The 13,404-nt window shown below is 35.5% G+C and overlaps 1 protein-coding gene across 3 annotated transcripts in view; it reads left to right on the top strand.

The window, feature by feature from the left end:
* LOC127850704 (uncharacterized) overlaps positions 1-13,404 on the top strand; it is a 97,563-nt gene that overhangs the window by 11,366 nt on the left and 72,793 nt on the right. For all 3 annotated transcript variants that reach the window (XM_052383969.1, XM_052383968.1, XM_052383970.1), the window contains exons 2-6: positions 408-468; positions 3,227-3,295; positions 9,237-9,287; positions 10,041-10,124; positions 11,841-11,888. In XM_052383969.1, coding sequence (XP_052239929.1) covers positions 408-468; positions 3,227-3,295; positions 9,237-9,287; positions 10,041-10,124; positions 11,841-11,888 — 313 coding nt within the window. The remainder of the gene's footprint in view (positions 1-407; positions 469-3,226; positions 3,296-9,236; positions 9,288-10,040; positions 10,125-11,840; positions 11,889-13,404) is intronic.

Below are 13,404 nucleotides of genomic sequence, written 5' to 3'. Positions count from 1 at the left end.
TCAGTTTTCGCTTTTTGTAAGGATGTCAGGTGCGTGGTATCCTAGAGAAATAATTTAAGTATGCGCAAGTCAGATTATGGCATAACTGATAGAAATGGGTAGAGGTTTATGGAGATGACTAGTTCAGTATAACACCTTTGATTAAATAGATAAAATCCATCTGAGGAACGTGTATATATATATATATATATATATATATATATATATATATATATATATTATAAATGCCTTTGCAAACAAACATAAAAAAGACCTGTCGAATGTATAAAATGTTTTCATTTGTTAAGGTAAAAACCTTTTTTTCAGAATGGTCACCAAAGCAAAGGTTAGCTAGGTTACATGAAACCAAACACTTGTTGACGTGTGTTTATTATGTGTTTAACCGTAAATGTAAAACTGTATTTAAGGTTGGTAAATAATGACATGATGGAACTACATTTCCGGCGAGATTTGGAAGAACTCAATTACGTAAGTGAATATTTCAAGTTTTATCTTTTTCAGTTAAAAGATATAGTTTGAGATATAGAGGATATTGGTTAAGTTTAGTGTGATATTGTATTTATATTAAATAAGGGCTCATGTAAAAATAGAACATACTTTAAACGAGTTGCGGATGAAATTTAAATGTGATCTTACACCGAAATTGTCTTTTTATTTCTTATATTTGTATCATAAATAAAACTATCCGAAAATGTAATTGAGTGTCATAAAAGTGTGTTTGTTTAAAGGTCGTAGTATGAGTCATAGTTATTACAAAACTTGCACCCATTTCTTAAGTGTTTCCGTGAGTTTGTTACCTGGTTGTATTTTGTATTCAACTCCATTATGTTGTTTAGCTCTCCATAGGGCAAAGTGCTCATGTTGAGATTGTTGAATGTCGTGTGTCGTCAGTCGCCCGTCGTCGACAATTTGCTTCAAACGGCATTAACTTAATCGCTTGGGATATTTTTACGAAACTTCACACACATAATGCTTGGGCAAACCTCTTTCACAGTTGATTACATCGTTAACTCAAATCGTTAAAGTCCGCTGCATATCCAGGTCACACAAGCCGAAACTTGAAAAATCTCTGAAACAGGACTGTCAAAATCTTTGATTTTTGGTATGGTGTATCATAATCATATTGTGTTCCTTTACACATTTGTTCAAATCCTAACCCATGCGCTTAAAAGTGGCCACGCATTAGAGACAACACGATCTGTATACAGTTAAATGAGTTAATTAGCAGGATAGTTTAAACAATCATCTCTGTAACCACAAGAGCATCACAGTGATATTTGTTTTTCTTTAATCAGTTAGAGGTCCTCTAAAAAGTTGTTTAAAATCATGATACAAGGCATATTCTCAAAGACCAATAGGTTAATATGTTTAATATTTGGTATATAAATCATATATTGGCTGTCTACATACTATGTTGTAATAATGCTTCTGAGATTAAAACTACCCACGACATATGGATCACTTAAACATATAGAACTTTGAAGCATTACAAAAAATCTAAATTGATTGTGACCAAAGTATAAAATTGGCATTTTACTTCCACTTGGTTAATCGATGCGTACTTACTCTGTGCATAACGGGACCATGGTATAACATTGACCGTGAAATGTCCTTTACTGACATTTTAGCAAAACAGCTTTAAGAGTATATTCTCAAATCATAGAGTTCAAAGCTTTGACATCTGTTAGTGGCCCTTTTCAACGTTTTTTAAGGGGGGGGGGGGGGGGGTCGCTAAAAAAAAAACTTGACACGCATTAGGGATCAAATGATTTATTTGGACTTGCCGCAAAATAACTTTAAGTATTCGACCAGGCCCGGAGGTTTAATATTTGGCATTGGACATCGTATAGTCGTGCGTGTGCGTGCGCGCGCGCGTGTGTGTGTGTTTTGATTTATATACGTGTATATAAATATCAATTCAAACATCATCTATGAAACCACAAGGCCCACATGTTTCATTGAACATCATATAGAAGTCCTCTACACAGTTTGTAAAACAATATGTCTCTGGAGTCAATAATGGTCCTGTCCCAGGGACCAGCTGATTAATGTATATTTAAAAGCCAAATAACATAATTTTCTCCAAAACCTCTTCGTCCATAAGAGTAGTGTTTTGTATGTTATATCATATAGTTTTCATCTACACTCATTATTCATAATTGTGAGGTAAAAACTGGCCGAGCCGCGGGGTCGCATGATTTATATAGTTTATTTGCAACACAAAAATTGAAGTAAGCATGTTCTGCTCCGAAACTGCAAGGCTCTAAAGAATATGTTTTGCTATGTAACTCATTATTAAGTATCCTTAACAATATTGTTGCAATTCACGTACCTAGGTTTAAAATAGGCCATGCCTGTGGGTTTCAAATGGTTAATATAAAAGGTGAAGAAAAAAGGTCGTCGTTTTGAAAACATAATTATGTGAACGAAATTTGGCAACCCCTGCGTACTTGTCTACCATTTAACATGCCGTTGTTTACATTAATTATACGTTCTGTGTGCATACTTTAGAGGAAAACAATACAGTTAGTCCATGCACCCCCCTCGGTCCATCTTAAGAGTATTTTAATATTCTCAAACCCTCCATCCACGAAACACTTGGCATGTCCTGTAATGATATGCACTTCAAAAAGCTGAATCTGTACATCATGAAGTTGTTTTGCAAATAAACGTAAACTTACAGACAGAAGAACAATAAAAATGACTATTGATAACAGGCTTGAAGTAAAATTTAAACTAACTCGAGTTGTATTGCCTATGTATCTCGCGTGTCAAAACGTCTGTATGATTATTTTATTTTTTTCACAATTGAATGTGCAATGCCAAAACAAAATTAAACTCGACGCCAATAACGTAATTATAATAAACATCAACTGTAACGATCGAATAAGACTGAATTCGGCTGGGCTTTGGGAAATACTGGGAAACTTGCTCATCCACAAAAAATCCGCAATGTCTGATACGAACGAGCCCTTGACACTGTGTTTGAACCCAACCAACAGGATGTAACACATACTAACCGTACAATTTTTTACCATACTGGGCACTTCACAACAGCTTGAAGCAAAATCCTTTTCCACGAAAATTTGGTTTTTTATTTAATTTATTTACCCTTTTTAACTATTTCTATTACCCCGTTATTAATTGGCTCGTATATACAAATGTATGTGTTAACAAAATAAAGTTTGATACATAAATACTATAAAACCGTACAATTCATTTGCAGCATCGATTGTGCCTACCACTGCGTTCTTCTCTACCGCGATGGTGTCCACTGTGGACGGGATTTTTCTATGTAAGTTAATACTATCACTACTAATGTAGCAAACATTGCGAAATGTAAAATATTTGTTATTTTACGCTGTCACATTACTAATATGCTCACAAATCATTTTAAAATGATTTATATATAATTTGAAGTACGTGATTTATTTAATTTATGATGCTAATATACATTATTATGTTTAACACATTCTTGTAAATTAGATCCCAATCGGTTTAAACATCTGATTAACACCCAATGCACAGCTCTGCATTAAATCTGACGAACACCCAATGCACAACTTTGCGTTTCTTTTTTAACATCTGACGGTCACCCAATTCACAGCTATATTTTTCTATTTTAAACATCTGTTTAACACCCAATGCACAGCTGTGCATTTCTATTTTAAGCTTCTGCCGAACACCCGATGCGCAGCTATGAATTTCTATTTTAAACATCTGACGAACATCTAAAGCACAGCTGTGCATTTCTATTTTTAACATCTGCCGAACATCCAATGCACAGCTGTGTATTTGTATTTTAAACATCTGATGAACACCCAATGCACAGCTGTGCATATGTATTTTAACATCTGACGAACATCCAATGCACAGCTGTGCATCTGTATTTTAACATCTGACGAACATTTAATGCACAGAAGTGCATTTTTATTTTAACATCTGATTAACACCCAATGCACAGCTGTGCATCTCTATTTAAATCTGCCGAACACCCGATGCGCAGCTATTCATTTCTATTTTAAACATCTAAAGGACACCCAATGCACAGCTGTGCATATCTGGTTTAAACATCTGCCGAACATCCAATGCGCAGCTGTGCATTTCTATTTTAAACATCTGATGAACACCCAATGCACAACTGTGCATTTATTTTAAACTTCTGCCGATCACCCGATGCGCAATTATGAATTTCTATTTTAAACATATGACGAACATCTAAAGCAGAGCTGTGCATTTCTATTTTTAACATCTGCCGAATACCCGATGCGCAGCTATACATTTCTATTTTAAACATCTGATGAACACCCAATGCACAGCTGTGCATTTGTATTTTAACATCTGACGAACATCCAATGCACAGCTGTGCATTTGTATTTTAACATCTGACGAACATCCAATGCACAGTTGTGCATTTCTATTTTAAACATCTGATTAACACCCAATGCACAGCTGTGCATTTCTTTTTAATCTGCCGAACACCCGATGCGCATCTATGCATTTCTATTTTAAACATCTAAAGGACACCCAATGCACAGCTGTGCATTATTGTTTTAAACATCTGCCGAACATCCAATACACAGCTGTGCATTTCTATTTTAAACATCTGATGAACACCCAATGCACAGCTGTGCATTTGTATTTTAAACATCTGACGAACACCCAATGCACAACTTTGCGTTTCTATATTAACATCTGACGGACACCCAATTCACAGCTATGCATTTATATATTAAACATCTGATGAACACCGCATGAACAGCTGTGCATTTAAATTGTAAACATCTAACGAACACCTAATGCACAGCTGTGCATTTCTATTTTAAACATCTGACGAACATCCAATGCACAGCTTTGCATTTGTTTTTTAAACATCTGACGAACATCCAATGCACAGCTGTGCATTTGTATTTTAAACATCTGATTAACACCCAATTTCTATTTTAAACTTCTCTGCCGAACACCCGATGCGCAGCTATGCATTTCTATTTTAACATTTGACGAACACCCAATGCACAGCTATGCATTTATATATTAAACATCTGATGAACACCAAATGAACAGCTGTGCATTTAAATTGTAAACATCTAACGAACACCTAATGCACAGCTGTGCATTTCTATTTAAACATCTGCCGAACATCCAATGCACAGCTGTGCATTTCTATTTTAAACATCTGATGAACACCAAATGCACAGCTGTGCATTTGTATTTTAAACATCTGACGAACACCAAATGCACAACTTCGCGTTTCTATATTAACATCTGACGGACACCCAATTCACAGCTATTTATTTCTATTTTAAACATCTGATAAACACCCAATGCACAGCTGTGCATTTATTTTAAACTTCTGCCGATCACCCGATGCGCAGCTATGCATTTTTATTTTAAACATCTGACGAACACCCAATGCACAGCTATTCATTTATATATTAAACATCTGATGAACACCCAATGCACAGCTGTGCATTTAAATTGTAAACATCTGACGAACACCTAATGCACAGCTATACATTTCTAATTTAAACATCTGACGAACACCCAATGCACAGCTGTGCATTTCTTTTTTAAATATCTGATGAACACCCAATTCACAGCTGTGCATTTGTATTTTAAACATCCGACGAACATCCAATGCACATCTGTACATTTCTATTTTAAACATCTGATTTACACCCAATACACAGCTGTGCATTTCTGTTTTAAACATCTGATTAACACCCTATGCATAGCTGTTCATTTCTATTTTAAACATCTGGCAAACACCTAATGCACAGCTATGTATTTATATATTGAACATATGACGAACACACAATGCACAGCTATGCATTTATATATTAAACATCTGATGAACACTCAATGCACAGCTGTGCATTTAAATTGTAAACATCTGACGAACACCCAATTCACAGCTATGCATTTCTAATTTAAACATCTGACGAACACCCAATGCACAGCTGTGCATTTCTTTTTTAAATATCTGATGAACACCCAATGCACAGCTGTGCATTTGTATTTTAAACATCCGACGAACATCCAATGCACATCTGCACATTTCTATTTTAAACATCTGATTAACACCCAATGCACAGCTGTGCATTTCTACTTTAAACTTCTGCCGTACACCCGATGTGCAACTATGCATTTAGTTATTAAACATCTGATGAACACCCAATGCATAGCTGTGCATTTAAATTGTAAACATCTGAAGAACACACAATGCACAGCTATGCATTCCTAATTTAAACATCTGACGAACACCCAATGCACAGCTGTGCATTTCTTTTTTAAACATCTGATGAACACCCGATGCGCAGCTATGCATTTCTATTTTAAACATCTAACATTTATATATTAAACATCTGATGAACACCCAATGCAGAGCTGTGGAGTTGTATTTTGAACATCTGACGAACATTCAATGCACAGCTGTGCATTTGTATTTTAAACATCTGACGAATACCCAATACACAGCTGTGCATTTCTATTTTAACATCTGATTAACACCCTATGCACCGCTGTGCATTTCTGTTTTAAACATCTGATGAACACCCAATGCACAGCTGTGCATTTGTATTTTAAACATATGACGAATATCCAATGCACAGCTTTGCGTTCCTATTTTTAACTTTTGACGAACACCCAATGCACAGCTATTCATTTATATATTAAACATCTGATGAACACCCAATGCACAGCTGTGCATTTAAATTGTAAACATCTGACGAACAACTAATGCACAGCTATGCATGTCTAATTTAAACATCTGACGAACACCCAATGCACAGCTGTGAATTTCTTTTTTAAATATCTGATGAACACCCAATGCACAGCTGTGCATTTGTTTTTTAAACATCCGACGAACATCCAATGCACAGCTGTACATTTCTACTTTAAACATCTGATTAACACCCAATGCACAGCTGTGCATTTCTGTTTTAAACATCTGATTAACACCCAATGCACAGCTGTGCATTTCTGTTTAAACATCTGATGAACAGCTAACATCAAACAGCCAACTTCACATACCTTCATTGTTGATTGAAATTTTTGGTTTCTTACTAAAAAAAAATAAAATATATTAACTCTTTTTTTATTAAATGAACTTGCAAAACAGGTGTGATTTTTAAGATTTGTGTTAATTTCTAAGCTATTTTCATTTTTATTTTGCTAAGTCTCAGGAGCTTCCGGGGGCCTTTGGCCCCCTGGGCCCCTACCAGGGCTTTGCCCTGGACCCACCGGGGGTCCTGGCGGCCCCCAGGCCCCCATCTAAAATTTTCAGGTTTTTCAGTTATGCTAACTTTTAACCCTGCATATGTCGTTACTTGATAAATGCAAATAATATATTATTGCGTGTAAATGAAAACGCATACGTTTAGTCTAAATTTTAATTAAGTTTGTATATCGCTTAATACTTGATTTATTACAACATTACACTAGTTATTACAATAGCAAGTCAACCAGACGAATTCACAAAGCGTAAAGCATGACGCTATATGAAGTTTATCAAATATGACATGGCAATTTGTAATATGTAATTCACATGACGCGGATAGCGAGCAACATCAGGAATATTAAACTCCAAGCCATGTTTGACAAAACAGGCTATTTTTTACGAAAAAGCCCTGCCTCTGCGATTCACATAAACGGCAGACACAAGCTTGTTTTATGTGCACAGGCATATCGATGTTGGTTTTTACGTTTGTGAATTCTCTTCTACGTCCATCTGTGCCTGTCAATCTAAAAAAAACATTGATAAATACACATCTGAGCCACTTTTTATCCTCAAGAGATATGCTTTGACATAATGCAGTTAACAGCATTATAAGATTTATGCAAATAGCTAAAACGTGTTGACTGCATCAGTTATGCGCACCAACATTAGATGACAACTTGGGGCCGGGTCCATCCATGCATCCCCAAGGCGGCATGAGTAACTCGGATGTGGTAGTTCCTGTACTGTAATTGGTTGTTTATTAATTTATTGTTGATCGATCGATTGATTGATTGAGTGATTTATCGATTGATTGATCTATTGATTGATTTACACTGAATCTTCATATTACGCAGCCTCAAATGCGAAAGGACTTAATCAACTTCGAGATATACACAGAGACGTCCGCCCATTCTTATCGGGTGTCTTTCTCATCACAAACAAACCTAAATATAAGATTCGGATCAATTGCCATAGATTACTCCCTCTGAATATCTTGTTTGTATTCCATATGTATCCGAAGAAAACGAAATAAATAATATTCGTATTAATTTATCCATGACTGAGTAAAAATAACTGACAGTGCAACGTCGAAGATAGATAGTTTAATTAAGAAAAAAAACTGCAAAAATGGTATAGTTAAAATAAATAATCTATGCACTAGAAAACCTGCACATTTACTTTCACATAATCTTCTTTTGTGACGATTGTGTAATACCGGATCATGTTTTAACACATATGCAACTATCGATTGTTTCTTTACTTTGAATATGTGTGTTTAAAGACTTTGTTTAATAATACGTTATCATAAGCCATTTTCATTTTAATGGGTGGATTGATACATTTCAGGAATTGCATTAGTCTAACGCAGAACGAAATGAAGACTCAATAAATACGAGAAATTATGCATAGATACCGGCGGTATTAAAATGTGTTTGACATGTATAGATCGTCTAATGGTCGGCACACGCCGATAGGTGTCTATGATGATAATGACGGATATCTAATAAATCATTGTGGTTTAGTTGTTTAATATAATTGATAACTTTACTAAATTGATCAACCTCGGTTTTACAAATTCATGTATTAAGCCATAAACTGGTGGTATAGTATACTAGTCTATGTACGTATGGAAAAGGTTAAATGTTTCGTTTGTGAACATACCTTTTAAGGATATGTTTATATAGAATGTGTCTTCCTAATTTCTTACGAAGGTAACGGTCGTATAAATGTGTTACTCAGTATGCAGCTGTAAATATAGTTTCAATAATGTTTTACCAATTCTTGAATAAGTGTAAAATTGCAGGCCTAAGCGTCGCGATTTAATAGCGACATTTTTACGTCAAAAGAAAGAGCTTTAGGAAGATTAATACATCATACCTAAGAAAAGGAAATTTACAATACGGAAATGAACATCCTAAGGCTTTCCACTACATTTGGTAAAGAAAGATTAAAGTCGATGAATGCAGCGTCGGAATAAGATATACAAGAGGCGTATTTCAGAATTTTACTGTTTCAGAGCCAAGAGGGGTCGAACAAGAGCGTCAACGAACTGGACGATTTAAGCGAGGTTAAAATAAATCCATATTATTCACATTTAATGCAATTGTATCGTTAACCACTGGAATAATGTGCCATACGTTGTATGTGATTGCTGTTGCCGTTGACAATATTCTGATATTCTATTAAGTCTGATATTTCATATCAAAAATAAACACAAACATATGTATTCACTGTAAACATCACCTCTTCATTTAAGAACTGGTCACCATGGAATGAACGTGTAAGTTTATGCATAAGCTTTTTGTGTTAAAGGTCACCAAAGCACACTGTGTGCGTGTTTGCGATTTCCTTTTGACCTTCGTGCGTTGTCAACATTTTTGTCGGAAACAATGTAGCAGTATTTATATTATATCTGAATATAACATTAAAACTGTTTTCTCATAATACATTAGGTTTAACAGGGTATATAGAGAACCTGATTAATAATTTGTAGGAGATAGTAAACGGTTTTAAAATACAGATTATTATGTAAACTAGTCAAATGTCACAGTCTAACGTTTTTAGTTTTCCACACAATATCAATCTATAGAGAACGTTCCAAGAGTGGTTAGATTTTTCAGAACAAGATATCACAGGTCAATATCGAAACGGGCATTCATGTTTAATCAAAACACCTCATAACATATGTTACCATATATACATCTTTCTGAACTCCGAGAATAGGTAGCACACGTGTTTTGCAAACTTCTGTTGTTTGGATTACCGATGTGCAGAGGCTGCCGTTGTAATAATCTGATTTCTATTTGACCATGATGTTTAGGCGATCAAACGGAGAAGACAAGAAAGGGAAAGGGAAAGAGAGAGGGAAATAAAACTGGAAAAAGAAAGGGATGAACTAAGAAAGGTAAGAATATGAATCATAATTGTAAATGAAACTAAATTTAGCACATATCATCAATCACTGCACCGTGGAGAACATTCTAATGGAGAGCTTTTAAGATCGCATTTTATCACTAGTGCGTTGTCGATTGTGCGTCGTCAAAATTGACCACATGAAATCAGTAAAAGCCGCATTAAATGCCAAATCATCGTGAGGTCTGACTATATTTTCTACGCGGGTTCTATAAGCTCACACACTGTTGTTGATACTACATAGGCAGTATTTAACCGCCTATAGTAATATAGTTGTATATAACCATTGACTAGCGTCTGGTATATTTGATGATTAAACGAACGTCCTGTGAACATCCATTGTGTACACACCGGTCTTACTGACCTGTGTACAGACGCGCAAGGAATTGTGGGTAGCACTTCTTTTACAAGTGAAAAGTAAAAGCGAAAGTAAGTCAAGTAATCGTGCTTTTGAAAATCGCTATCAGATTTAATAGAGATTCAAAATCGCATTTAAACATACTAAATAACATTTCTTTAAACAACATCCCATTTTAAACACATATTAAAAACCGTTTTTCTCATTATAGAAAAATATTCATTCCTACGCGGAACTATATTGGCGGAAGCACAAATCCCCAAATCAGGGGAATGTGATGCGTCCTAGCATAGAGGTGACAATAACGAAGTGACGTCATCATCTATGTATAGAATGGTGAACATCGGTATTGTTAAGTCCATTCCGATACCCTGTATGAGCACTTAGAGGTTCCGTATAAAAATGGTATGCAGCGGTGAAAATGTAATATAAATCGCGAAATACCTAAAAGTGTAAAACGTTGTATTGAAACACATAAAATATGCAACAGGAGCAGGAAGTACTGGTTCTAGGCCCAGGAAACGGACTCGAGAGCGTTTATATAAGCCTAAGGCTTTCGGCGCAATCGAGCTAAAATAAATAGGTTTAAACTAACAGGAGCAGGACTCTTATGATTTGTTCCGATCATTGTCCATACTCAACGATTCACAATTATGACTGAACGTTGGAACAACCGGGAAAGTCAGATAAAAGATAAGGGATCATTACGCAAAACTTCAAAGAAAGAGAAGATGCTAATGGAAATATAATTAATTGCAGTTGAAAACTCGGTGAAACCCGAGAAAATAAAACTACAAACATACATATATGTTCGTATACGTCTATTTAAAAATAATGTAATAACATAATTACGACCATTAAAAATATGCATTCACGTTTATTATCACCTTCGCATATTAAATAATTGTCAACATGGACTGGACATGTAGGTGCTGGTGTACGATTTGTGTGTTTTAGCTCACCTGCGAAATGTAGTTGTGGTAAGTTTTAAGATCCCCTTATCGTCAACTTTTTTTTCGGTTTCAATTTTAATATTCAATTTTCATGTAATATCGAAACTGTTTTTTTCTCTGGTCATAATCAGAGGAACATTAATTTTTAAAATACCTGAAAACAATTGCACATATTCACGAATTTGTGAACGGAATTTCTGAGTATGGGAAACATACATGTTTCACAAACATCTGCTGTTTGGATAATCGATGCCCAGAGGTTGCCGTTGCAATAAACTCTGATGCGTAATATATAAAACAACTTGATAAATATCGCATCTGCTTAATTTATTGATGGCTATATCCATATAATCTCTGTGATTTCAATACAATGCTTAATGTTCCATTTGTCGTTTAGGAGATGGAACGAAGGATACAAGAAATCGAAAGAGAAATTACACGACAGGTATTATAAATATTATTCACTGTGGAGGACAAGCGAATGAGCTTTTAAGATCACATTTAATCGATGTCAATTATGCGTCGTCAAAATCGACCACGTGAAAGCAGTTAAACCATCATTAAATATCCAATCATCGTGAAGTCTGACTGTTTTTTAATTTACAGGATTCTATGAGATCACACACTGTTGTTGATTATTACATTGGCATTATTTAACCGCTTATTATTAATTGGTAATGGGTGCTCTATAGGAGTCACTTTGTCCGTCGGTCGGTCGGTATGTCCCGAAATTTTATCCGATCTTCACCAAACTTGGTCAGAAGTTGTATCTAGATGATGTCTAGGTCAAGTTTGAATATGGGTTATGCTAGGTCACGTGGTCACTTAGTGTGTTTTAACTGAAAGTTTGTCCGGACCATAACTATGTCATTTATCGTTAGATTTTAAAATGACTTGGTACAATTGTTCACCATCATGGGTTGATGTGTCGTGTGAAAAAAGTGTGTCGATATCTCAAAGGTCAAGGTCACACTTGGAGTTCAAAGGTCAAATGCTTGTCCGGGCAATAAATTTGTCATTTATTGGGAGATTTTAAAATCATTTGGCAAATTTGTTCACCATCATTGGACGGTGTGTCGCACGAAAGAATTACGTTGATATCTCCAAGGTCAAGGTCACACTTTGAGTTCAACGATCATAAATGAGCTTGTCTGGGCCATAACTATGTCGTTCATTGTGAGAATTTAAAATCATTTGGCACATTTATTCACCATCATTGGACGGTGTGTTGCGCGAAAGAATTACGTCGATATTTCCAAGGTCAAGGTCACACTTTGAGTTCAAAGGTAAAAATGGCCATAAATGAGCTTGTCCGGGCCATAACTATGTCGTTCATTGTGAGATTTAAAAATCATTTGGCACATTTGTTCACCATCATTGGACAGTGTGTCGCGCGCAAGAATTACGTCGATATCTCCAAGGTCAAGGTCACACTATGAGTTAAAAGGTCAAAAACGGCCATAAATGAGCTTGTCCGGGCCATAACTATGTCGATTATTGTGAGATTTTAAATCATTAGGCTCTTGTGTTCACCATCATTGGACGGTGTGTCGCGCGAAAGAATTGCGTCGATATCTCCAAGGTAAGGTCACACTTTTAGTTCAAAGGTCAAACATGGCAATAAATGATCTTGTCTGGGCCATATCTATGTCATTCATTGTGAGATTTTAAAATTACTCTGTACATTAATTTTGTTCACAGTCATTGGACGGCGTGTCATGTGAAAGAATTGAAGAGTTCAAAGGTCTAAATGGCTACAAATGATAATGGCATAACAATTCTTAAAAATCGCCATAAATTAGATTCTCTTGTTTTGTGAAGACAGCATGCAAAATAGTGTGTGTCAATGCGGCACGTGGGGGTATACGTCACGCCTGTGACAAAGCTCTAGTTGTACTATACTTGTATGATTTTACTGCAAGTATCCACTCGCTGAAAAATTAGAAAATACAAATACATAA

This window comes from Dreissena polymorpha, chromosome 11 (genome assembly GCF_020536995.1).
Source record: "Dreissena polymorpha isolate Duluth1 chromosome 11, UMN_Dpol_1.0, whole genome shotgun sequence".
NCBI lineage: Eukaryota > Metazoa > Mollusca > Bivalvia > Myida > Dreissenidae > Dreissena > Dreissena polymorpha.
The sequence above is the reverse complement of the archived record's forward strand: the minus strand, read 5'-3'. Positions and strand labels throughout refer to the sequence as shown.